The sequence below is a fragment of the Acromyrmex echinatior genome, chromosome 19 (genome assembly GCF_024713525.1).
Source record: "Acromyrmex echinatior isolate Ae372 chromosome 19, ASM2471352v2, whole genome shotgun sequence".
Lineage (NCBI taxonomy): Eukaryota > Metazoa > Arthropoda > Insecta > Hymenoptera > Formicidae > Acromyrmex > Acromyrmex echinatior.
In genome coordinates, this window is record NC_141870.1 from 2,337,637 (window position 1) to 2,365,503 (window position 27,867).

The 27,867-nt window shown below is 40.3% G+C and overlaps 2 protein-coding genes across 4 annotated transcripts in view; both read right to left on the reverse strand.

The window, feature by feature from the left end:
• Positions 1-1,123: 1,123 nt before the first annotated feature.
• On the reverse strand, positions 1,124-8,542 carry Gsc (goosecoid homeobox). The gene is made up of 3 exons (XM_011059063.2): positions 7,045-8,542; positions 4,633-4,922; positions 1,124-1,553 (listed from the first exon to the last, which is right to left on the reverse strand). Exons 1-3 carry the CDS (start codon positions 7,577-7,579, stop codon positions 1,332-1,334), a joined length of 1,047 nt encoding a protein of 348 aa, XP_011057365.1. The 5' UTR covers positions 7,580-8,542; the 3' UTR covers positions 1,124-1,331.
• Positions 8,543-23,416: 14,874 nt separating this feature from the next.
• The window catches only part of Tps1 (Trehalose-6-phosphate synthase 1), a 30,431-nt gene continuing 25,980 nt past the window's right edge, over positions 23,417-27,867 (reverse strand). For all 3 annotated transcript variants that reach the window (XM_087416282.1, XM_087416283.1, XM_011059064.2), the window contains 3 exons: positions 27,145-27,472; positions 26,558-26,851; positions 23,417-26,441 (listed from right to left, as the gene is read on the reverse strand). In XM_087416282.1, coding sequence (XP_087272408.1) covers positions 26,193-26,441; positions 26,558-26,851; positions 27,145-27,472 — 871 coding nt within the window. In that variant the 3' untranslated portion in view covers positions 23,417-26,192. The remainder of the gene's footprint in view (positions 26,442-26,557; positions 26,852-27,144; positions 27,473-27,867) is intronic.

The window sequence follows — 27,867 nt, forward strand, 5'->3', positions numbered from 1 at the left end:
CGGTGCAATTATTCTGATACAATTGATTGAATTGATTCACTCATAAACTCTCCTATCCTATATCCGGAAAACCGCTGAGCAAAAAGTTCCAAACGCGACGCGTTTCAAAATTTCTAAACGATCGACGGGCTTTAATATTTATGCGTGGTAGAATATCGAAGCTCCGTGTAAACGTTTATATAAACGGGAATGTATTTTCCACAACAGCGAAGCGATTTCAATAAGAAAATATTGTTGTAAAACCGCGTTGCGCTCCAGCAATAACAATAAGCGGTAGTAGAGAAAGAGTATCGGGAGATTTAAAGTTCTCGCGATCTAAATGGACACCTCGCTGCACACTTGTATGTAAATGAGAGAATCCTCGAATAAAGGTATCACATCGAGGTAAATTGATATTACTCTCTTCAGATTAGATTGAAGGTCAATGAAAATCAACCACGAAAAATTCGAGATAAAATAAAATAAATTTAAATTGATTTAATTTGATCTATAATTAATATATATATATATATTGAATCAAGAAATAAACGTGTATTTTAAATCGCAGTACAAACTAACTGGGATGGAGAGAAGCGCGGACAAAATTAATTTTATGTAATTAATTTTACTCTTAACGTCATTGAGATAATCAGAGTTGAAGCAAAAAGAGATTTGATGACGACTCGGTTAACATGGCAATCTACGAATATTTGAATATATACTCTCTAAATTCTTTGGAATGGAATTTCACTCTGGAGAGTGAAAATTGAGTCTTTCCAATTTGGAAAAAGAGTGGCTCAATTTTTATTTTTAAGAGTGAGATTTCATTTTTTAGAATGAGATTCACTCTAAAAGTTTTCAACAGCGTATACATGCGACGCTGTACACGCATCTTGTGTATAAATATCGTCATAAAGCTAGGCGATAGAATTCTTATTTCTTCAATGTACTATAAAAAGGAGACTCTTTCGCGAATGCGTCGAAATGCCTGTTCTACAATTGAATCGCAAGTCGTCAGTCATAAGAAATCGGCCAATCACAGTTGAATGTGACAAAAATAATCAACTACGATCGATTAATTTCTTACAACTTACGTCTTGCAGTAGAACAGACTTAAGGGGACCAGACGACAGACATACCGCACTTCGTGCTTCAATGCAATAATTTATTTCGGTATTGTACACATTCATCGTTAGTCATATTTACAATGGTATTTACAACACAGTCACGTATGTACATGCCCATACACATTGTCGATAAGAGCGTGAAAGCACCGGGCCGTCTTCCGTCGTCCTCGATCTCCTCGATTTACCGATGGACGAGACTCGTGTCTCATCGTCACCACGGCCGCACTACGCTACCTCGAGGTCGGAGCTGTCCGTGTCCTGCTCGAGCTTCTGCTGATGCTGCTGCTGCTGCTGTCTATTCAGACCCAGACGATCGCCTACCATCACCGTCGTCGCGGTGCCACCATCGTCGGTACGCTGACGCTGCTCCAGCTGCAGCTTCCGGATGCGGTCCTGTTCCTCCCGCTTCTGCTTCCGCCACTTGGCGCGACGATTCTTAAACCATACCTGAAATGAATTTTTTTTAATTCAACGCAACGTTCAGAGGGACTCGTCTAAATTAATCGATCATTCGACACAGCTGAAATCGAGCGATTCTTTCTTGGACGATTAAAAATGCATTACTGGTTTCACTTTTCTTGTAGGCATAGATAATGTCTGTAGACTATATCTTTAAATTACAATATAAATTGAATATTGAGAGGAGCTTGTTATTTATGTTGTTTAATTTCAATCATAATAACAAAAGCAATTCAAAATAAAACAAAAACATTCTAGGAAGTGGATAAAATCAAATTGCTTGAAGCAACATTATCAAATGAAGGATTAAATAGGATTTATTTTGCCCGCGAATAAAAGCGTCAGATTGGTGTAAAAGGTTTGCCCTTTTCCATCAAAAGCCTTGCAAAAAAGTTAAAAACTTCTTTAAAAAGAGAGTATATACTAAAGTCCGTGGATGGTTTTGCTTCGATTTTGCAAGTGACAATAACGAGTGAAGTTTATTTTTGTAGCCGTAATTAAAAATACTTAAGAATATATCTATAAATAAAGTAATATAATATAATATAATTACAGCTTTTCTAAAGGTGAAGCATGATGCTACCGATTTTTAGTTGTACGCAATTAAATAAATTAAAGCAAACATTTGCCGGGGAGCCAATTGAACAATATTTGAAAAATATAATGTTTTTTAAATCCTGATTACAGAAAATACATCAACGTGCTACGAGATATTACTTAACGAAGTAAGAAAAGACGCGTGAGAGACATCAAACGATTCCCGCGCACTCGCGGGACATGCATTTGTCCCTCACGCCTGTCTGAATCAATCCGAATGAAAACCGACAATCAATATTCAACCCCTATTCGCTCGTTCGTTTTGCTGCATTAGCTATTGTAATAGCTTAACCCTCGTTCACTTTGAAGAGTTCTCTCAGGTTAAGGACGATGAATGCCAGTTTACTCCTCCCTGAGATGTAAAATTAAATCTGTCACGTTGATTGCGTTTCACGTGAGCCAAGGTGTCTCGTGTCCTGTCAGCGGAAATTTTAATGACAACAGTGTCATGCGTGCTAAATCGATCAATCAGAGAGTCGTATGCCGATGAGATGTGTATCCTGAATAAAGCGTGGGTGCACTGATAATTTCCGAGCTGTTGTTTTTCCCGTGTAGATCCTCGGACCCGTCGAGTCGACGCGATCTTGGAAGCACACAAAACAGTACCTTAGGTTTCTCACCCCCTCCTTCTCCCTTCGGCCCGACCCGTTTCCTAGCTCTTTCTTTGTCCTCTCCTGTGCTCCCTCCATCGGACGCAAGAATCGCTATTCTACTAATTCTGTGCAAACACCGTGGACTCTCGCTCCAAGAGGCGGTCCCGGGTACCAGACACGCAGGTATATGTTGTTCCCGTCTTTAAACAACTCTCGAGACTCGGGGGACTTTTCTTTGGCAAAGCCGACGCGACGCGGGTGGTCCCGCGAGTGTCAATGATTCTCAGAGTCCGTGATTGCTCGACGGAATCGTCGTCGATCCTAGATTCTCCGTTGGACAATTTTACGCAACCCGTTCACAATTCTCGCAGCCCCGGTGTTTTTTGAAACTATTGTGGCAACATCAATCGGTAATTAAAATCAGTAAAATCGAGTTTAATCGATGGTAGCTTTACATTTGGATTAACCGTTTAGACCAATTAGATACAGGAACAAAAAATTTATACAATTTTTATTAGATACTATTCAATTGAGTACTGAAAGTCGACTTTAACATGCGTTAATTACATTTTGAGGAATCATCATTCTAAAAGAAAGGCTCTTTGTGAAATCGAAACATTACAGACAAAATGAATGCGTTGAAATGTACAAAACGGTGTGTACATAAAAGGATACTATTTTCAGTCACGGGGCTACGCTGTGTAAAAAATCACAGAAATCACAATATGTCGCTTACCGTCAGATTGAGAAGCTAGATCGTTAATTACTGGAAAAATAACGCTCGATCGGCGACACAATGAACTTGTTGAAAGGTAAATTTATACGAAATTAACGTGACGCGGAAACGCGCGTTCTCTTTTCCTCCCTCTCTCTCTCTCTCTCTCTTGTCTGCAGAGAGTACACCACTTTAGAGATTATAAATTGTACGATACGCACTATCCAATACACGTGCGCACACACGCGTGTGCGAACGAGAGCGCGCGAGCGTATGTATAATTGAAGTAAACACATTATCGCTAAAGCTTTTAATCTAGCATGCAACTTGTTAGCTCAAGTCGACCGAGGCTCCGATAAATACCCACCGCGGTAAATTTTAATGACCGCGTTAAAATATTATGGGCTTTTATGCATTAGGACGACAAACACAGACCGTTCCATCCCACTCAGGAACGGCCGCGGCGGCGGCGTGAGCGCGTAGTTTGCCGACGTTACATTACAAATTGTGCGTACCGGACCCGGGCCATCCGGACGGTCAATGTTTGTCGATCCGAAATTCAATATTCCGTTCACGGCTCGAGAAAGTAATTTGTCATCGGCAAGCGGCTTTAAGCCCGCCGCTGTAGCTTCACCGACGTTGCTCAGAAACGGTAGTCTCCCGTTTTTCGAAAACGATCACGGACTAATGAGAGGACCCATAATTGTCAACGCGTACTCTTTTCCATGCTATTCTGTTCCTCATCACATCACTATTTGAATTAAATAGTTAAGTGCTTCGCGATTGATTTCGTTTCATAATCAATGCAAAGAAGGGAGTGTCCTCGACCATGATTTTAATAATTAGACCTAACTCTCGCTTTAATTTGACTGTACAATTTTCCGAAATCAATTTAACTATTAAGACGATTGTAACAGTGAATAACTAATTGCGAGTATTAATTGTAACGTTACGTAAACGATTCTAGATTCGAAGGAATCATCATTAACCTTTACAGGACGAGAAAGCCATTATAGTTGAAGCAAGAAATACAAAATGAATTGTAACAAATTTTGCAAGGAAAAGCTGTAAGATTAAAAAAATAGACTCCCGCCTCTAAAGATTAAGATAGAAGTAGTATAGATTCAAGATATCAATAGTAGAAGTGTAAGATTCGACTGACCTCGATCCTTTCTTCCTTGAGGTCGACCTGGAGAGCCAGCTGTTCTCGCAGGAGCACATCAGGATAATGAGTCTTGTCGAAGGTGGCCTCCAATTGTTCCAATTGCTCCTCCGTGAAGATCGTTCGATGGCGACGTTTTCTTTTCGCCATTGGACCCATTCCCGGATTGTTGGGATTTATTTGATAAGGATGACCGGCATGATAAAAAGCCGGCTGTCCGTGAAGGGAAACGCCGGCGGCGGCCATCGCCGCCACGTATCCTCCGGGATACAGTCCCGGATATGCCGCGGCTGAAATCCGGAAACGAATGGAAGAATATGATAAAACTTGCGCCACTTTATTTCGAAATTTCGCTATCCGAGATTTCGGATAGATCCTACACGCCGCGGAATGACAATAAAGATTATCCGCGCGGCCGCCATGCCATTTGAACTTTGCGCCGCATTAAAGATTCAAACGTCCATTCTCGCGTTGGCGATTATAACATTTAGGGGAGCCCTGAAATCGATTGTGCGTCGAGCGATAATTGTAACAATCGCGGTAATTCGGGCACTAAATCGACGCGATTGACAAAAGGATTACATGATCCTTTGCGGTGACGAATCCCAAATATCGGCAGTTTCAACGTTCTCTCGAATCGAGAATTAACGCGATGGAGGAACGTCGCTGTTGGAAACGCGATACTACAAATTTCGCAGACCCCATTCACGCTGTTCGTCTTCTAGCGGGATAAAGAGGTCGCTCGGCACCCCCGTCCCGGGGGACGTTTTACTTTAAAATCTCGAAGAAAGCTGCTTAAACGCGACGTTGCGTATGAAAATGCGGGGACGGTAAAAATTTCTGCTTTTACCCAGCACCGCGGGCTTCTTCCTCACACCCATTCTTTCGCGTTCGCATGCTTCCTTTTCACGTTCTCCGTCTTCTAGCGGGATTGCGGAAGGAGCTAGATCGTTCATGCATGATCGAAACGGATTGCGGATTTCATCTCGCGTATCCCCAATGCGAGAGAGATGCAAGTTACCTTGAAGGAAAAATACCTAAAGCCCCCTGCGGGCATGAAAGAAATTTTGGCGCGTTTCGCACCGGCTCTCTTAGGATTTCGCGCAAGTCTTACATATTTGTATTGTAAAGTGTTAAACGTCTCTATGTTGAACGAAATACGTTTACCGATCTGCAGAAAATTGACGAAATGCAAACGAATTAGATTCTTTGCGCTGTAGAGAGAAGCGAGTTACGTGAGATGAAAAATATAGTCCGCAGAAAATGTGAGATTGTAACGTCGTATAGAAGGAAAAATGCGGACTGTAGTCCCGTGACATTTGTAATTATTTATTCACGTTGTAACGATGAGTTCAAAATTAAAGATATTAATTATGACGTGCTGATTTAGAACAGAAAATCACATGAAGTATAGGATCCATTAATGAAAATAAAACATAATTCGACGTTCAAAATACGTTTAAAATGATAATCTCACTATCGTGCTAACGTAAAAATATTATATCGTGGCAGTGAGCTAGTAAAGAAACATAGTCAACAAAAATGTAATCGGACAAAACGAAACGAATGAAATTTTTCGCTTCGTACGAAATAGAGTCGAATAATCTCTGATCGCTCTGATTTCATTCGGATATGCGCTTTAACACTTTACAGCTCGTCAAATTTTGTTCTCTCATTTCAAAGTTAATAAACGATTTTTTTCAATTTTCTATATCGCTATCAGGGAAATAATTCGCTAATTTACGGAATACAAAAGAATGTGGAGATTGGGCTGTTTCGCCGAATTTTCGATTTTTCATAAAATTGCTGCGAAATTGATGGCCGGCATTCTGAACATTATCGACATTCTCATCCGTATTGCAAAAAAAGATTGCAAAAAACGATATATTGCCCCGATGTCACTTGATAAAACTGTAATATAATCGGAATAAATGCAATTAACATTTCCAACGGCACGCATAAATTAATCGTTCGACCTCGCGTAATTGTTCAACACGAGCGATTTCAAACGCTTCATTTGCCCGAACGCGTTATTATTTCTATCGGTTTCTCGACACAGTTTGAAAACTCCATTTATCATCAACTTGTCGTACGTACAAGTTTAATATAATCCAACAATACGAACTTAATTCGATAACGCGACGATTATATTAATCGAGTTCCATTTAAGTTACGATTATAAACAGTAAAAGACGTGCTTATAGGATTCCAGACATTTCAATGGAGTTAATTATAATTTCATGCATACGAGAACTCGAATGACGAGAGCTCAGAGTCTGAAAATGTAAGAGGCGTCCGGAGGAAGAAAGTCTAAAGGATTAGGCTCGTCTTTTAAACGTCGCGGTTCCTTTGACAGACTTTCAGCCGAAAAGAGGAGTCACGCCGATCCTCGGAGGGCGGTGTATTACCCACCGAGAAAATCCGCCGAGGTGAACGCCAAGTGATGCAGCTGCTGTTGCAACGGATGCATCGTTGCGGTGGTGCGGCCGGCGACCGAATCGATCGTCTCCGGCGTCTGGATCACGGATGCGGCGATGGTGGTGGTGCTCGTGGGTGCAACGACGCTGCCGATCGGCCTCGGTGCCAGGATGCTGTCGATGGTGAAGAGTGAGGTGGGGGACGACATGGTGGAGGCGGAGGTGCCGGTCGAGGGTCGCGAGGGGACGACCGGTTCGCGAACGCCGTGACGGTGCCGTGGCATCGTCTCCTCCGTGCCGATCGGACTCCTGGCGAACGTGCGCTCGTGCGTGGCATCGGCGCCCGTCTCGTTCTGATTGTTGCGTCTCGTCACCACCGATATGTGGTTCTGCGCGTCCGGCGAATAGCTGTACAGATAGCTGTGGCCGTAGCCGGATATACCGGGACCATCCGAGTGCAGCGGACTCGACGGCTCCGTCATGGGCGAGCGTGATCTCGGCGAGTCGCTCGCATAAGTGCTCTCTACCATGTTACGTAACGCGGGATACGAACCCGCGGGATACGGATGTACAGATGGTATCGGCGTTACTCGGAAGCGAGATGCGCGTCGAGCGAGTCTCCGGACCCAGGATGTCAAGACGAAGGATACGGGCTCGTTCTATCCTCGTCCTCCGGCGACGTTACGTTCTCGCTCGCATCGTAAAACGGATGTATATCCGGTGTGGATCCGCGTTCCCGACTTTCTCGCGAATTTTAAGCACCGCGCAGCGAACGGGATCTTTTTTCTTTCTTTCTTTCTTTCTTTCTTTCCTTTATAGCCGGATGGGATGAATCTTGTCCCGTAGAGATAGGAGGCTCCCGCCTCGCAGACGATCGCTCACCGGCGTCGAATCATCGGCGTTCAACATCGAGACGGAAGAGACGAGACGAGTCGTGTCGCGAGACGGGAAAGGCGCGAATCCGATCCGAATCTCTTCTCCACGGGGAGATCCCACGGGGAGATGTTCGAGATCTACCCCCCGCTCGCTCGCCGTTGGTGTCCGCACTTTATCCACTTCGGACCAGGTCGGCGTCGGCGTCGGCGTCGGCGTCGGTCGCAGGCAGGGGCGCCTACCGTCGCGCGTCGCGGACACGAAGTGACATCTCCCCGATAAAGAGTATACGTGGACTAGCCATAACGGTGGCTGCCGCGATGCCGCGTGGACATGGTGCGCGCTACTTTCCTACCCTACCCGTGCCGTACCTACGCGCACAACCGACAAAGCCACCCCCGTGGGTTCCCGTGAGCCGCGCCAGCCGCGTCGGTGGCGGACAGAGAGACACCCTCGGGTGCCACATCGGGTTGGCGTGCGTTGTCCGCGATCGGGGCGTGGTCCTATCTGGCTCCGACCACTTTTCCACCACCCGGTCGCACGGCTCTCTCTCTCCGCGATACCTCTCTCGCATCCCCTTCCCATTCACGTTACGAAACGCGGCCGCGAGGGAGGGCGAGACAGGACGAGCGGAGGGCCGACGACGACGACGACGATGACGACGACGACGACGACGACGAGGTTCAGCTCTCGCGCGGAGGGTGCGATCACGTCGCGTCGCGACGCTCATGGGTGGGGGGATCGCACCCCTTTCGGATGCCGCGCCGCGGCAACAGACACACGCGAGGCAAACGCGCGAGCCGAGAGGGTGGTCGCGAAATAACCCTCTGATATGGAGAGAGAAAGAGAGAAGGAATGAGAGAAAGCGTCGCGGAAGCGAACGACATATTTGTCGATGCATATTACGAAGGTTACCGAACCTCTCTCGCCTCTCGTCGCCGTCGCCGTCGCTCGACCATGCGATTGAATCGAAGAGCTTATTTTTGCAAATTGTCTTAAATCTGTATTTTTCGACAATGGAGACGTATTAGAAAATATTCCAATGACTTCAGTACGTAATCTCCATTTATAAAACAAATATGTATTTAAATGATATTTTTTAAAAGACCTTCTCTTTGTAATTGTAATTCGACTTTAGACGTTTGTCAATATTTGTTTTATTAATCATTGATTATATGCTGCTCGTTTAAGAAACAGCGGCATATCGTAACGCAGCATCCAGCATCGCACAAAAGAAGATTATCTAACTTTGACTTTTCACTCTTAACATGAAAATAACAAATTAAAAATTCCAGTTTCTAATTCTAATTATAATAGAGTATTTCACGACTTAAAATTTTATGAGATACTTTCTGTAAAGCACTCCCATTACTTTAAAGCTAATACCAGTAATAAAATCATTGAGAAGGATTATTGCAAAAATGACTCGTGCAATCTTCCAATCTTTTATGTTCTTTTTGCAAATCGCAGGTATCAAATAAAAATTTTAATAAAAAGGGAAAGAATTAGAAACATGTATCAGTAAAAGATTTGTCATTTTTTTGTTAAATAAAGTTTGAAACAAAATTTTAGCGAAATCGAAGCAAGTTTACCATTGGATTTCAATATACTCACTTTTTCCATTTAGAGAGAAATTTTTCAATTTCTTTTCCGAAAAAAACTTTAATTTTTAAATTTTTATTTGATTTAAAAGCTCGATCTTTTACATCTGTGTTATCTATTTTTATTCTTTTCAAATTTCATTTTGCAAACAGTTCTGCTTTTTTATAGTTATTCAAAAATAGACTTATAGATATTTTTGCTAAGTTTTTTCAAATTCAGCAGAGAAGCTATCATCAGAGAATTAAGATCGCAGGTGCCGAAATTATACACGTTTATGTACTAATATTAATTTCGTTATAATTTCATTGATCGTACGACAAAATGCTCTTCCGTCAGACATTTATTATCATCCCTTTGAATACGTACCACTCTTCCTAACGTGCAGCTTGTATTCAGGAAATCAATAATTGCTAATCTTAGGTGAGATTAGACATTTGCGACCAGTAATCTTAAATAATCGAATCGATCTGTCGACATTATGAGATCAAATAGCGATCGCAAACGCCAATACGAACGCGATGAACCCTACGTGAAAATTCAGGCGTCGGTAGATCTGGATTATGGCGGTTGCGCGTTGCCAAAGAGAGACAGAGACACAGAAAGAGAGAGAGAGAGAGAGAGAGAGAGAGGGGAGAAGGAGAGAGAACCATACCTACCTATCTAGCGAATCCGCGCGGATCCGTTCAATTATTCAAATCCCAGCCAATGCATCCGTATTAATAACATAAAACCGTTGTAATGTGCATTGACTGTCGTCCCCTCTTCCCCCCTCCGCCCCTCCTTCAGCAAGCGAGAGGGTACAAGGGGGTATATCGTAATACACGCGGAGAATCGAGCGTGAAAAGCGCTTTCTCTCCCCCCCCCTCTCCCCCCACTCTGTCTTTCTTTTTCTGAAACGCGTATGGACCTCGAACATTGTAGAACGTAGGTACCCCCCCCCCCCGCGCGCGCGGCCACCCGTATCTACCCCTCGCGACGAGCCCCTCCTTTCGATAAACCCCTCCCGGTCGAGGTATCGGCCTCCCTGATGCTGCGGTCCGCTCGGGCGCAGCGAGATCCACGTCGGAGCTTAATCCTAATCCGTACGTTAATCGTACGCCCGATCCGGCGAACCGGATCCCACATTCTGCGCGATTCTGTGCACGCGTATTATGCCCGTCTATCTGCCTGTCTACCTACTTATCTACCTACCTACCTACCTACCGGTTTAGGCCGTTGTCGGAACCAGGAGATGGCAGCTTGTCGCGCTCGCGCGAGGATCCCGCGAGGAGAATTCTTGAGAGAAAGAGGGCCTGTCTCTCGCCGCCCTTCTCGCAGTGGACCGGCCATTGTTCGCCGGTACGTCGTGAATTTTGTTAGAGACGGACTGGGAACCGGCCATCGCTAATATATCTCTTGATCTGCCGATGGTCTTTTTGCAATTGCTCGATCCACGCCGAATGAACCGTTCCCTCGAAAACGTGCAAACGGCGAACGGTGTGGAGAGCTGGACGAGTTTACGATTTCGAAATTGGTATTACGAGTCCGGCTTCGAAGTGAAATTCATGAATTATGAATGAGACGCCGCGTCTCTCTCTCTCTCTCTCTCTCTCTCTCTCTCTCTCTCTCTTCCTCGAAGGAAGGAGAGGTAACGAAGTTAAGTAAGTTTACTTTGACCGCACGTTCGGCGGGAGGGACGGAACGCGTGCGACGTAAGTCGCGGCCGTCTTGAATACGCAATGAATCTTAATTGAGCGGGCACGGAAAGGAGACGTAAATTGAAAGAGAGATGTAAAGTAAGAATATCGCATCCTCCTCGCATTGTAATACGCATATGTCGTTCGCTTAGCAATTCACACGAATCCTTCGTCGAGGTCATCTCCCTCTCCCTCTCTCTCTCTCTTTCTCCCTCTCGGGCAAGCTTCTCTCGCTTTAAGGAGCGCTCCCGGCGGGGCGGCTTCCACGAAAAAGATTACAATTTTCCCCAGCAATCACGGGGGGATGAATCCTCGGCGCTAATGCAGCGACAATACAGATGTTTTCGCGTCTAAGCGGCGTGCTAAGTGGATCTTGCCCGTTCTCCCCCTCCCCCCCCTCTCTCTCTCTCGCTCTCGCTCTTTCGTTCCTCGTGAGGGCGAATGCGCTGGAAAAAGCACCCGCGTCGATATTCTTAAAGGCGTAGCCGCGGGGTGTCAGGCGGGCCGATACCTGATTTTCTTCAGCTTCCGAAGTCTCTTCTCAGCATCTCATCTCGGACTCGGTTACATTTGACTGCGTGCCTTCCTGCCTTCCCGCGTGCCGACCGAATAATTGAAGTAGGTCGTCCGATAGGACGCGGGCCGCGGCCGTTTAGACGCGCCATTTTCATCCGAAGGGAGGAGAGAGATTTCGTATCCCGGTGAGACGTCCCTTATTGATAGGTATCGCTCGCTAAGACGGACGGCGTGACGTTGTTGACGTTGCCGATCTAAGACATTGTTCGGTTCGCATTTTGAACGATTATTCCGGGCCTGCTGGTCGATTCTTCCGGAATTTCACGCTCGTTTACTTCTTATGCTCTCGAGGAAATGACAAGCATTGAAATGGAAGGCAATTACCGGCCGTGAAGAGTTTTCGATTCGTTCCTCGGCTCTCAATGAGTGAGGAACGTTTTAAATTGTAGTTTTAAAGCGTATTATATTTGGAGAAATATGTAATTGTACATTGTATTTATATTTTGTAAAAATAACTGTGCTTTTTTCTGAACTAATTAATTCTTATTACGTATACATGACATTGTTCTGCAGTATCGCAAAAATCGACATGAAAAAAAAAATTATAGTTTTATTAACTTTCAATACACAGGAGTTTTAGAATACAACTTGTCCAAATTTGTCCAAATATATTATGCGATTGTGCCTCATCTTAATTACGAGCGAAATTCTTAATACTTTAATATTCCTTTAAATTCGTTAGCAGATTTTGTGTAAAACAAGCATCAATGTTTTATATTTTATGTAAAAATACATGAGAATAAGATATTAAATCTTTTATAAAACACTGGTATAAAAATAATCTAAAATAACGAATATTACATCATCATATTACCCTCCTAAATAACTTTAAACTAATGTAAAACATTTTTTCAGAAAACATTTGCAATTCAAGAGAAAACTCATACATCATGTCACTTGAAATAAATCATCCTTATACGTATGGCTCATTATACATGGCGGAAAGCTTGCTGTATAAACAATAGTGAAGAGACTTTTGCGTAACAAACGTAACTTAAACAATTACAGAATTTAATCCCGGGAAACTTTCTCGCGAGAGGGACGGTTTGAAATAAATTTAAAACCATAACCGGAATACGCAAGATGAATGCGACTTATGTTAGAGTGCTCTCTGCCCGCGATCCTTTATCCGTTAATCCCTCGACAGTCCGCGGATTAGCGCGAGTAGTTTTGTAAAAACAACGAGACAACAGCGTAGAAAAAGATCGTAAGCGAGATTACGAGAGAGGATTCCGCGGGAGCGCACTTCCGCCGCGAGTCGCGGAAGTGTCTCGCAAAAATTAATATTTTCACGCCCCGTTTGCACGTTTCGCGCGGCTCATAATGCATTGCGCAAATATTATTTCTACGCCGTGCGCACACGGGATATCCCGCGCACCCTCGCGCTCGCGCATCCTCAAAGGATGCCGAATTTTCGAAAGGACGAGAGGAAAAGGCGGCGAGGCCGCCTCTTGGCCGTGTCTTAATCCATCCGACCGAATCCGGTACGTTGTTCACGTGAGTTCCACAATGGATTAGCGTAGTCGATTACGGTTCCTCGTAAATATTTGCTCGTTCCCGGATTCGGGCGGGCCGACAATTCTTACGTTCTCTCTTTCGCCTATTGTGTAAAAGACCCTCGTAACGCAGATTCGTGAAGTCCGGTTTCTGAACTGGTGCCACTGCATCCTCGCGGTTGCGAAAGGATCTCAAGAATCGTTTTATAACTGCGACTCGAGCGAAGGAACGTAGAATTAATCTGGTTCTATTAGGACATTTAAAAAGTATCCGCGGTTTTTTGTTCAATTTTTTAATGAAAAAACCGCGGATACTTTTTAAATGGCCTAATACAATAGGAGTTGACAAAATGAGTCAATTACTTATGACTTATGACTTAATTGTAACTTAAATAATTGATCCATCACAGTCGAATGTCAAGAGAATAATCAACTGTGATGGGTTTTCTACAATAAGCCATTACTTAAACTGTTTTCTTAAGCCGTAAGTTTACGAATCATAGTCGATTATTCTTTTATATTCGACTGTGCTTGGTCAATTTTTTACAGCTTAAAATTTAAAGCTTAAATAATAATTTATTGCAAAGAGAAAATGTGTATAATTGGTCAATTGGTTCTTAAGACTTAAGACTTACGACTTTTATTGAAAAACCAGCATTGTGAGCTTTCTACAATAAATTGTTAATAATAAATCAAGAGTGAGTTATAAATTTTCTATAATAAATAAATTTTCTATAATAAATTATCTATCTAAATATCTAAGCTTAAATCTTAAGACGTAAGAAATTGATCAATCATAATTGTGAGAAGAACAATTGACTGTGATTAGTAAGTTTCTTACGGATTAAGATTTAATGACTTATTGTAGAATCTCATACGACAATAATCAGTAATTAGACTGCCTGATCAAATTCCATTTTTTACACAATTTAAAAGTTACTTTCTATAATACAATATACCGTTATAGTCATCTATACTAGTAAAAATTATAAGTCATAAATCTAGAAAATGTACATTCAGACTAAATCATATTAGATCATTACAACATTTCAGTCAATCAGAAGAATACTAGTTCTCAGAACAAAATAAACAACTTGTAATTACGATTCAATAACGACGAGGCAAACTACAGAGATTAGATTAGATTAGACGTGACGGTAATTCGGTAATCTTCGGAAAAATGGCAAAATTTGTACAATCAGTAATGCGATTAGAATTGATCCACAAAGAGTTTTCTGAAGAAGATTTCCGTCAAGCGGAAAAATATCACGCAAACTTTCGTGTACACACGTGCCTTATAATTACGTGAGATTCTACTGGCTATTATCGAAAACGCGGACTCGAGATCGCTGCGCGATATATGTACATACGCGCGAATATATGTGTATCTTATGTACGTGCCTATGTACATATATATATACACACACACACACACACACACACACACACACACACACACACACACATATATATATATATATACAATATATATACAGATACGTGCGCGACGAATAATTGTCCGCGCTCGTACCGCGCGACGATGCGCAACGATCTCAAATTTATTGGCATGCACGTTAATTACTTTAATTATTACACCGCTGTCAAAGGCTGATCGGAATACAAAGGAAGTTTATTCGACGCTGAACTATGTTCGCATCGCCCCGAGTCACCAATCGCCAATTAATTTTCCATAATTGGACGGACACGCTGCCGGAGCACGCTCTACACTCCTTGACGCTCGTTGCACGCGTGCAACGCGCGTGTATATACGTTACATACATATGTATGAGTATGTATGTATATATGCGCGGGTGTACACGCATATATGCGTACATACACCCCCGTGATACCTGGCGCCCCACGCACACGACTCTGCTTAAAACGCGTCGCAACCAGCCGGCGGCCACATCGCCGTATTTTCAGCAGGGAACCAATTAACAGTTTTCACCTATTCCTTTTCAGGTGACCGAACGTGCCCAACAAAAAATCGAAATAAACGCTGGGAGGCGCAGGAGGGGGCGGGGGGTGGCAGGGGGTGGCAGGGGGATGAGAGGGTGGGAAGAGTAGGGAGCGAGCGAAAAAAATAGCGCACGGGTAGGCGGCCTCGCCTACCCGAAAAATCAACTCCGGTTCTTGCCGAGTGCACATTTTTCGATGTCGACGCCATTAAAATTGGACTCGATACACGACACTGACAAATAGTGCGTTTTCTGACAAGCGACAAGTGTAATTAGTCGTAGCCGTAAGGTATACGGTTGAATTCGGAAAAAAAAAAAAAAAAAAAACGGGGAAAATGAAAAACGCATTCGTGTAAAGCACCGTCAATTTCGTTTCAGCGACTCGTTGGAAAATAAACGCCGAATGCAGTAGGTGGATCGTAACGAAAAATCTTACCTTTCGATATTTCTTTTTTCTCTCGTTAACGAAGCTCCGATTTGACGCGCGTCGAAGCTTATTTTTTTTCGCAAAATTATGAAGAGTTTCTCGCGGAAGTATTACAGAAGGGAGTATAGCAAAGTTTGCTTACGAGCGGTTTTGTCAAAATCCTATGGGAAAGATACATGTATTAGACTTTCTTCTTATACATACATATTTCATTGGAATTTATAATATCTCATTCTATAATCCTAATTAAAGTTAGAGAATAAGACAGTATATAAATTAAAATATGATAATAAATACATGTACAAGGGAAAAGTATATACACTCTCTCTTAGAATTTTAATAAACTCGCTCGTGGCCGTTCTATTGTAAGAAGAACTTGGAAGACCTTCTAAGCATATAATTACAGTAAGGAATCCGACATTTTTCGTTCATCAAAATCATGCAAATGAGAAAAGATATGTATTATCTCTGCAATGATGTAGAGAAAGATATATACTATTTCGCTCTTATTTGCGCAATTTGAAAATGTCAGAGCAATCACAGGTTACCATCGCGTAATTAGAGGATCTCTAGAAAAAAATCAACGAGGAACGTTTCATTCGTCAAAAAGTACATTATAGAGCTATGTGTTATCGGAAGTACGCGAGAAATAGTTTGACCCCGTTAATGGTCGCATGGGGCTATCGAGCTGAATAAATCAGCAAGTAAACAAATAAATAAATAAGAGTAGCTCAACGTATGTGAAACTCTCACTCGCAGCTCTCACTCCAATGAGGATGGCCCTTTAAAGCCGTTTTCCGAAGGATACGGATTTCGCTAAGTGATACCAATAACTCGGTGGGCTAACAATAGGACGCACTTCTCCGCGGGATTCGACGGAGGATGTAGACGGAAGGACCGCGGCAATCCCGTGGGATGTTATCTAATCCCGCTGGATTTGTTGATTCTGCGTCTTGCGCCCGGCAAAGCCCGATGAGGTTTTCGTGTAGCACGGGATTACCCCTATTTTCCGCGACCTAAACTCACCCCCCATCCCCCCTCTCGAATGACGCGCCGTTCACTGTGTAGTGGAAACATGACGCGTTGTCGGATACTGTATCCTATTCGTCGCTAAACAATTCGCGTAAAGTTAACCGTAAGAACGTAAAGACCGTAACTTATGGGCTTTCTGCGATAAAGGCAGGAGCACAGACCTCTGCATAATGCACAGTGCATAAAGAATAAGAGAGTCGACCAATCAAAGTTTTTCCTTTCCATGAAATGAAGGACTCTGATTGATCAATTTTCGTATGCTTTATAGACTTTCTACAAAATAAGCTGTTACTTAAGTCTTAAATCATAAGACATTAATTAATCACTAGGATATTTATGCAAAATACTTAACTGAATATTAACCATCGGACAGTTTTAGCAGTCGATCGTTGTTCGTTAAAGATTATTAAAAAGTAAAGTAAAAAGGTTGAGATTGCCATCTGTAAATATGCAATTTATGCAAAATATGCATCTTACGCAAAATATTCAGTTAAGTGTTTTGCATAAATATCCGCAGTCTATCTACTAATCACAGTCGAATGTGAGAAGAATAATTAACTATGATTGATCAATTTCTTACGGCTTAGGATTGAAAGCTTTATAGGTAATGGCTTATTGTAAAAAGAAAAAAGTCCATTCAGACTTTTGTATAACGCATAAGACATAAGAAAATCAATCAATCAGAGTGAAATGACTCTAATTAATTGATTCTCTTATGCCTTATGTATTATACAAAAGTTTATGTTACAGCCTTAAGATTCTCTATCGACGCGCGCATTAACTTATCACCGTAAACTGTATAATAGGGTAATAATATTGTATGACATATTATACAGCGCACAATACAACGCGATTGTACAACGGCATAATGATTAAATCCGGAGGTGCGAGTTAATAGCTGGAATGGTTTAATTGGAGGTGATAGTGGTATTAAACGGCCGATAAAGGATAGCCTTTATACATATAATATCTCGCTTGGAAAATCATTCTCAATAAGACGAATGTTTGTATTAAATTTCAAAGCTCTCTAGATTCAAAATTAACACAAAATTAACCTAATTCAAAATAATCGCTATATGTACATTACGTGAAATTTTGTATTTCTAAACGTATAAAGATATTAGTTTTTTTTTAGAAATAAAAATATGCAAAATTGTCCAAACGCGCGAACAACAATTTATAGAACAGTCTATAAAATTTATTTGTAGATAAATTAACAAGAAGAAAATTCTTAACTTAAAGATTGATAAAATTGTCCACAAGCATTACATTTCATCTTCAAATAAATTTAGAAATTGTTAAACGAGAGTCCCAATCAATTTTTACAAAATATTTTAAATAAACATAGAGGTTGCAAATAAAAAAATCAATAGGTTTTGACTTAAAGCATTACTCACTTTTTCTGCTGCAAGTTTCCTTTTTAATGCAACGTTTGCAGCAAGGATTGATGACGGCGATTGCGGCGAAGTGCAGAGGACACCAACTGGTGTCGGCGCTGGACGAGGAAAGAAGATAAAAAAAAGCATGTTTTATCGCGCGATTACCATTCTTCCGCAAATTGGCACGGAGGAGAGATATTCCGGGCCGGAAACCGATGGCGGGCGGTAAACAAAGATGTACCGCAGTACTTCTGCCCTGCGGTGCATCGCCCACCGCACCTCACCACCTTTCCCCACCCCTCCTCTGCCACCCCCTGTAACGCGCAGATTATTCTATTACACGTTGCGTAAACACTGAGGGCACAAGCGGACGACGTGGGTACTCCCAGAGCGGCGCGAGCTGCCTCCGCGGCCTCGGTGAGCGATGCTGTTTGCTCTGAAAATGCGTTATTGTTTCACCGCGATAAAAAATTCAACGTTTGGATAATTACATCAGAACTGATCGATCGGCAGAGGGAACGGGGCAAAGGGTGCTCGCCCCGGGCGAGTTTCCACTGGGTTACTGACTTACTTAGTCCGCCCGTTTCTGCTGAGCGCGGCGCAAAAGAAAAAAGAAGAGAGAGAGAGAGAGAGAGAAAAATAGAAGAAAAGAAGGGGCGGATTTTGCGATTTAACGATCGATCGATCGTTTTTCGAAGATGGAGGTTTACCTCGGACGTCTTCGAACGATAATTGAACAGCTGAGTTTCGTAGATATTTTGTCGGCAAAAAGAAACACGAGTCAATTTTTGGAATTTTAAATAAGAGAAGAACTTTCAAGGATCTACTTTGAAAATGCGCGGTGATATTGCGAAAAGTGTTTCCAATGTTTATTCATAAATGAGTTATGTCCTCAGAATTCTCTTCTTTATTCATCTCAATTTTTTTTAATGTTATTTGATGCTTCTAAAAATTATTTACATCACATTTACAATACTTATAATGACATTAATTTTTCATTGCAAAAAAAAGGTACTTTAATCTTACTATTATAGTCAACTCTAATAGCTTTTAAAAAGAAAGAAACATTATAAAAAAATTGAAAGCACTTGATATGATTAGAGTTCTGATAGCAAAAAATTGAAGGACTTAAATTTTGCGATTGAATCCAATTAGGGTTGTCGATATCGAATATGAATATCCATTTTGAATATATTCATCGATGCAAAAACTATTTATATTTATCCTGAGTGAATTGGCATTATATCGAATATGTCGAATACATCAAATATATATTCATTATTCGATATATTCGATATGATGTCTATCCATTCAGAGTGCATGTAAATAGTTTTTTAATTGCTGATAAATATATATCTCCACAGTGAATATTTCTATTTAATTTTGACAACCTTAAGTACAATTTCCGAGAAATATTTTTTACAAATATGGTATTTTCACAAATTCGGGACGCTTCTTACGTCTCGAGAAACTACAAGGCAGAACTAATAATAAGCCTCGTAGGAGGCTTTTTCGGGAATTTATTTATATTTCTACAGATACGAACTTAAGACGCTTTGAAAGTGAGTTGTCCGATTGACGAGTTTTCCAAAATGCCTTTCTATTGCGATCGACGGAACACGTTTACTCGCCCCGTGTGGCTTCCTCTATCTATGGGAATACATAGAATACATACACTGTATTCCCCGTCTATCCACCCGCGTGGATCAGCGAAAACAGAAATAGAACGGGGAGAGCGAGAGGAATCGCTACTTTTTTGGTCGAGCCCAATCGGTGCGTGGCAGCTGCGATCCTTTCTCGAATCTCTTTCCTTTCGCGTGTGTTCCCTCTTTTCTTCGGACCGACAGGCCCAGGTTTTCCCGAGTAATCCCTTCGAGGAAGAACGTATGATGGGCAGAGGGAGGGAGAGAGAGAGCGATTTCGCGCGCGCGGGAGCGGAAGAAACGAGGATGGCTCGCGAGAGAGGACGACCGACGATCCCGCGCTGTTTGCCTTTTATTAAACTCTTGTTAAACGCCGCCTTTCACCGCACACACAATTGAATCGGCAAAACAGCGAAGATAATGCCCCTACTGGGCTCGGTATACGCCCGCAGGACGCGGTGGCTGCAACGAAGGAGAGAGAGAGAGAGAGAGAGAATGGACGAGGGAGAGAGGGAAAGAGAGGAGGAAGACTTACCGCAAACACCAGTTCCTTGTACGTCTTGAAATGGACACCGTGTAATCCGCCTCTTTATGCAGCGACTGCGGGGATCGTCCGGGGATTCTTCTTCAGCCAAGAATCTCGCTCGCGCAGCGGAGAGGATCTTCGGCGTGAAAGGCGGTCTCTCCACGATCAGCTCGAGATCGATTTCTCGTGAAAAGAAACCTCCGCAAAAATGGCGTGGTCCACCCTCCGCAAAACGGACTCGTCTGATGAAAATATTTGGATGTTTCCAACTCGAGATCGACACGGTCGTCGAAAGGGGCCCATTCCGGTTTCAAAGGGCTGTGGAAATCGAGGGTCCTCTTCTTCCTCGATTACTCCGCGCCCAACAGAACCTTTCGCCAAAGTTGTTCCTTCCACGTCTTAATTCGCATAGTAGTGACACATGGAAAAGAGGATCACATTCGTCAGACCATTTTAAATCCGTAATTCAGGATAGAATTCTATTTATATTTTTGTGTCATGTAATACGGAAAATAATTAAAATGAAATAAGATTTCTTACATTGAAACAAATGAAAATACTGTTATTAATTTAGCGCAACTATTATAATAGTTGCCGATTCCTAATAGTCCACTTTTAACTCTTTAAATTTATTTTAATACAAAAAATATTTAAAGAGAATCAAAATATATAACCATTAAAATATATGTCTAAATATGTATATATACAACATATGAATTAATTTATAGAGCCCACTTTAAACAATTTATAGTTCGTATCAAAATTTACAGTAAAAGTCTAGTTTTGTATGGAAAGAAAAATAAATGAGAATCGGAATAAACATAATATATAACATAACTACATAAAATATATAAAATGCTTACATAAGTCAAAATAGAATTATAATTATGATGTTCTATACAATCTATAATTCGTATCAGAAAATTCAGAAAAGAATTTTATTCATGTTTTTATTCTAATATAGAATATAATATTAAAAAGAAATAGAATATATTCATTATAAATATATATTAAAATGTGCATATATATACATAATATGCGAATATTAATAAAATTACATGTAAAATTCTCTCTTAAAATCTAAAACGATAGTTCTATAGATTATTTAAAGCGGACTTTTAATCACTTTAAAACGATTATTTGCTTTTATCAAAAAGACGACAAATTCAACGTTACACATTTCATTCGTAACGTTTCACTAAAAAAATACGTATCTCAATATTATTCGATAGAGAATCGAAAGTATAAATGGATATTAACACTTCGTTCGCGGGAGCCTCGCTTGAATCGATTAGAAAACAATAAATAAAAAAAAATATAACAATAAAAAAATCCGCGTGTGTTTTCCCGCGATCGTCTCTCCCCTACCCGCGTCGATTATTATTATCCGCGGTTGCTCGTAACGGTTCGTTGCGTCACCGCTCCGCTCCGTCCCGCCCCGCCCCGCTCCGCTCCGCTTTCGGGCACGCATCGGTGACATCGGTTTGTAAAAAAAACACTTTTAATCGCTGGCTTGAGATACGTCTCAACATCAGAGGTTACGCCGTGAAAAATAACGGCGATACACAAACGGCGATATCGCGGCTCGGCAGTTCTATCATTATTTATTGCCGTAGCAGAAATGAAATTCCTGGAAGGCGGGAGGGGAACGGGAATTTTTCTCTCGATCAAATCGCATGCAAACAATCGCAATGCAATCGCGCCGTCGCGAATAATACTCCGGCTGTTCCACGGAAATTGGACCGAGAGCACCTGCGAGAGAAAAAAAAATTGTAAAATTCGTAGCTCGTTTTACAATCGTTGCAGAACAATCGGTTAAGCTTCTCTCGAGAAATAGTCGATTTTCGGGAGAAGTTTAATCGATCTCTGTAAAGTAGCATTTATATTTAATTAATATATATATTAATATATATAATATATATATATATATATATATATATAATTAATATATATATTAATATATATATTATGAAAAGAAGAGCATAAGGAACCATAGCACAAGTTATTGTGATATTTAATTATTCTTGCATCAAAAATTGATTACAATAAAAACATTAAACGTTTCGGCCACAATCTGGTCATCTTCAGTAAATTAATAATATTCTTAAGACGCAGAGTTACATCAAGTTGGAATAAACACACGACGGTTGAATTTAATTCCAACTTGATGTAACTCTGCGTCTTAAGAATATTATTAATTTATTGTAGATGGCCAGATTGTGGTCGAAACGTTTAATGTTTTTATTGTAATAATCAATTTTTGATGCAAGAATAATTAAATATCACAAACTATAACTTGTGCTGTGGTTCCTTAGGCTCTTCTTTTCATAATTTTGAATTTATAACCACATTTATTTTTTAATATATATTATTTATATTTAATTAATTCGCAGATTCAATAATATTTGATTATCGTCATAGATAGCCTGAAAATGTAAATAGATCAAATTCAACTTTGGATAAATTTAAATAAAGTACTTAGAAAGTATCTAGTGAACACCTTATACTTTCCTATCTAAATAAGCCATATGTATTGAAAAAGTTTCTTTATTTATTATTTTATTAATTATGCTTTACTTTTTTTAATACAACATAATAACTTGAAGTTTGCTTTATTCGGAGCTATAATATTATAATATAATTTGATTTATTTATATACATTTTGCAAATAAAACTAAAGTTCCTATTCTAATTTTTAATAACAGTAATAATATTGTTACATTGTCGTTGTGCAGGTTTTATACATGGTAAAACAATAACATAACGATATTGTTACTATCGTTAAAAATTACAGAATAAGATCTGCCTTTGAAATTTTATCTGCCTCTTCTTCTTTATAAAAATCCTTAAATGACTTTAAATGATCTACAAATCCACTTTAAATGCTCTCCAGTATATAATTCGCGTCAGATAAAAATTGAATACAATTTTTATTAAATACCATTTGTATATAATTCTATAGCACTCATACGTGTTTTATGAGATGATACATATTTCATATATTTGTGTGTACTTTATAATTCTTCAAATATTTTTCGTTTGTCAAATATTTTAGTTTGTTACACAACACATCAAATTGCAAATAAAATTTGTATTTTGAACTCCAACGCACCAATCGCAGATCGTCCAAAGCGGATCTAGGTAGCGCAGCGTGGAAAAAAAGGAAAAATGTGCGAGAATGATTTATAAACATCGTTTATTTCTGCACTCTGTGTATTTTGTAGTCGGCTCGACAATGACGGGAGCAAAACAGTTTTAATCGTTTACCCGCGCACTATCTCGCGCGATTCGTTTTCTGTTTCACACACACTTACAGTGGTAGTATGGTATAACATGGTATAACGAGGTAAAAACCAACCAAGTAATAAGTACTCGTATAAAATGTAGAATATTTTTCTATCTTTTTTCTTTCTTTTTTTTTTTTAAGGAGTCGGGGAAAGGATAGAGATTTTTGTTTTAAGGGCACGTGGTAGGACTCTGTACGCGCGTATACGCGTATATTTATACATATATATCTCGTTATGTACACATATACTTTTTTTTTCTACACATTCTTTAAACAGAGATGATATTGTGCATACCGATAGGTGTATCCTCGATGTAACGATAATTTATATTTTGCTTTATGCTTACATTTTCCTTATATTGATTGCCGTTTTTTGTTTCGTCTTCTTCTCCCTCGTCTACCTAATCGTCAGTCTCATTCATTATCCAATGACCGACGATTATTTTAATTGACTAATAAATACAGTGGCGAAAGTACGAGATTATAGAATCTGACGCTCGCGCAACGCGCCGAAGCCTCCGAGATATCGATATAGTTGATATATTCATCTATATACTTAATTGCTAATCGCTCATTAGATATTACGCAACGTTTGACCTTTTAACCGCTAAACTCTTTTGCTCTACGGTGCAACCAGCAATAATTAACTTATTAATGAGCAAACTAATTTCAATTTAGATTATAAACGGTTCTGAGCCACGTTGTGGGTGACAGATGGAAAGAATGTTCCGAACGCTAAGCAGATTAAAGAAGTAAATACAGGGGAGCTAAAAGAAAGCAATTGTAGAATAAAACGTGACACTTTATGGAAACGAATTTTAAAAAGCCCGTTTTTAAAACGAAATTGTATAGGAAGAATAAAATGTCGTCAATCCAAAGTAATCCCCTTTCATAAGGTGTTCGAGGTAATTTTTAATAAATAATATATTATTCGTTTACAATTTCATATACAATTTTACCCCAGAACAAATCTCTATCATTGCTTAATTATAATTTGTTAAAATTACTAAATTTCGTTACATCTTCAAAGTCTCCCCATTGTGACTTATTGGATTGTGTTTTGTGCAACTAATGACATTACCGAGTTACTTTCGTAAAGTTCCTCAGTTCAAAACAAGCTCGTGACAAGAGACGGATACGCGTTGCCAGTTTGTACCAGTCAGTATCAGTTTGTATCAGTCAGTATTATCCGGCAGCACGGAGAAATGCGTAACGACACATATTTTTTAAGTAAAAAGCATAGATCCTAACATAGCCGTTTCTTATTTATTATCACTCGCACAAAAGCAATTATACCAGTATAAATACCAGTAATCTTCTCTTACCACTTTTTTTTTTACATACATCGTATATCTTATTCTACTTACAAAAAGTGTAAAATTTAATTTAAATCTATTTTTTACTTTTTTTTTTAGATTTTGCTTTTTTCTTGATGTCTCGCACGAAATCATACGTTTCCACAATTTACGCGTTCGCTATAGATTAACAGAGCGCATAATTCTTATTCCTGAAAATGCGTTAAGGTTCATTGTAATTATGTGACGATGTCATTTTTATTGTAAATTGTATGACACGAAAAAGAAATTGGCACTCCAGTTTTGGATAACTTGTTACGGGATTGCATAATTGTATGATAAATAGACAGTCTATAATATTGTGAATTAAATTTCTATTCTTAGACACGAGAATGATTCCAATTGCTCTGTTAAAGAACTTAGTTTTAATATCAGAAATAACTTGCACCTATCCCGCGATGCGTTTATTTTTCTCAGAGAAATTTATAGAATCCAATGAAAAATCCTTAGCGTCATGTTTATCCAAAAATTTAATGATTAATATTTTTAATATTTGTAATATGTGTGTTCGGAACTTTATTAATAAAATAAGGAGGAGAAAAAGGAAGAAAAACAAATTAATTAATTAAAACATTTGAAAAGAAAAACATACTTCGTAAGTATTATCCTAAGTTCTTTTGTTATTGCTATGATATAAATCATTAATGAGATAAAACGCAGCTAATAAAGATAGTGTGCGGGATTCAGTGTTATCTGCCGAATGTTTATCTTTTTACTGAGCGACGCGAACTTAAAAACTAAGTATTTAAATGCTATATCTTCGTGGAGAAACATACGTATCGTGTTCCATGTATACAATTATGAATTCGGTAAGATTACGTACATCGAAAATATAGATATATAATATATACATCTTTCTGTTGTATAGAGCCAAAATAGAAGTTTCAGTCGCATGGAAAACATCATAATGTACTTCGAGTTCAATATTTTTCTCGAGCTAGGATCTAACCGATCAGAAAATACATCGACAAAGTTAAAGAGTCAACGTAACGATTTGATTCTTCGTACTTCTTAAACTCCGCATTAGCGACTCTATTGTATTATATATAACATTGTTATTGTACTTCTTAATTAAGAAGAATCATTTCGTTTCTTTGGACTTTTTGATCGCGAATCTCTTTAACACCTATATTCAACATGAAGTTTAGGTATGGGCCTCGTTAACTTCTTTTCAGCTTTCAGCTGCGATTCTTTTATTATCTCTTGCTCCTTCGTCTATGTTGGCTGACTTTACGCTACGAGTACATTATAATTCTATGATATATATCACGCCACATATACCTGATATGCTAACAGGGAACATTTGAGCATCACCTATGATTCGAGAGGTGTTTTTGGCGGGGTATAAGACATTTCCATCGTAATACCACCACTGCCCCGTCGAAATCGTGATGGGATGCCTGGAATATCGATGCTGTTGCGAGGCTTGCGCCTGCTAAGATGCCTCTCGACCCACTTTAACATCGTCAGAACCGAATCCGTACTAGGCAAACGTCTCTCCGCGGACGTGCGAATGATGTGCGATGATGCCACGCGGAAAGTAGCCGCCATACCTTTCAATGCCTAGATAAAAACAAATAGGTTTAAATTCCTATGTTGATGATATACTAATCTAAAATGTCGGTCTTGATAAGCTGACTATTTTTGTTCGGACAAGAGCAGCAGAGACGATTTTGTACCTTCATCGCGTCCTCGTCCGTAACATCATCACCAGCATATATAATTCTAATACGCTCGCTCCAATCTAGACCAAATGCTGTGCGTAGGATGTAAATAGAAGCACGTCCTTTGTTCCATTCGACTGGTGGTTTCGCCTCGATCGCGCAATGAGCTGTACAGGCCTTGAATCCAGCACCCTCGATAAGTCGTTTAGCCTGATCGACCATCCTGGGACGACTTTCCATCGGAGTTTCACGATAATGGAACGTGAGAAGCGCACCTTTATTTTCGACCCAAGCACCGTCCCTGCAGAGCTATCAGAAAAGTAAGACACGTAAATGTGTTGACTTTACCGGGATAAATATGTGTTTATGATCACGATCTCTTAATGATTTCGCATAATTATTAAATATTTAATATTCATTTAATATTTATTAAATGGATTTAATATTTATTAGCACGCGTAACAGTCGCGCGTTAACAGTCTCATAGTCATTGCGTATCATCCATCATCTTCTATCAATGAGAAATATTTCAAGTGATAATACGTCCAAACACGTATCTATATTTGTATTACAAGGATCGATAGTAATCTGGTCGATAGTACCTGTTCCTGAAGCGTTTGCATCAAACTGGCCACCTTGTCCTCTAATTCGGCAGGCATTGGATGGACGAATTTGCTGCCGTCCGGATGCAGGATCTCCAGTCCATGATTGCCGGCATACGTGATACCCTCTATTCCGACCATCGATTTTACATTGATCACGTTTCTGCCTGATATAATCGCGATGTAAACATCTGACATATTCGACAACCTTTGCAAGACGTTCTTCGTTTCGAGCGGCAAGATTGCCAAGTCGGGATGCGTGGCGATGGGCGCCAACGTACCATCGTAATCCAACAAAAGCGCCAATTTATGATTATCTCCGATGTACCTAGGGGACATGTGGTTGTCACTGGATCGTTATCCGGCTTTCGTCATGAGTCAGGTAACATTCGCTCGCGCGGGCCCGCCGGCTTTTATAAAAGCGTTTTCTTGATTTTTCAATGTCTCCCACCCCATCTCAATCACCCCATTTACAAGTCGGGCATCAGGATATTTAGGATCAATACATCTCGCATAGCAAAGTGCATCGTAATTCATCGTCGTCACTGCCATCGGCGACGACGTCATAAGCATAGCCGCATCATATCGTTACGCTGCGACGTACCCAAACTCATGCTCGGTTTAAAAGTACTTAAAAGCGTAGCTGATTTACAATACTATCTTTAACGATTAAGGCATCAATGCAATGAGCCTTTTTCCTTGCAAGTGCTATTTTTACACGAG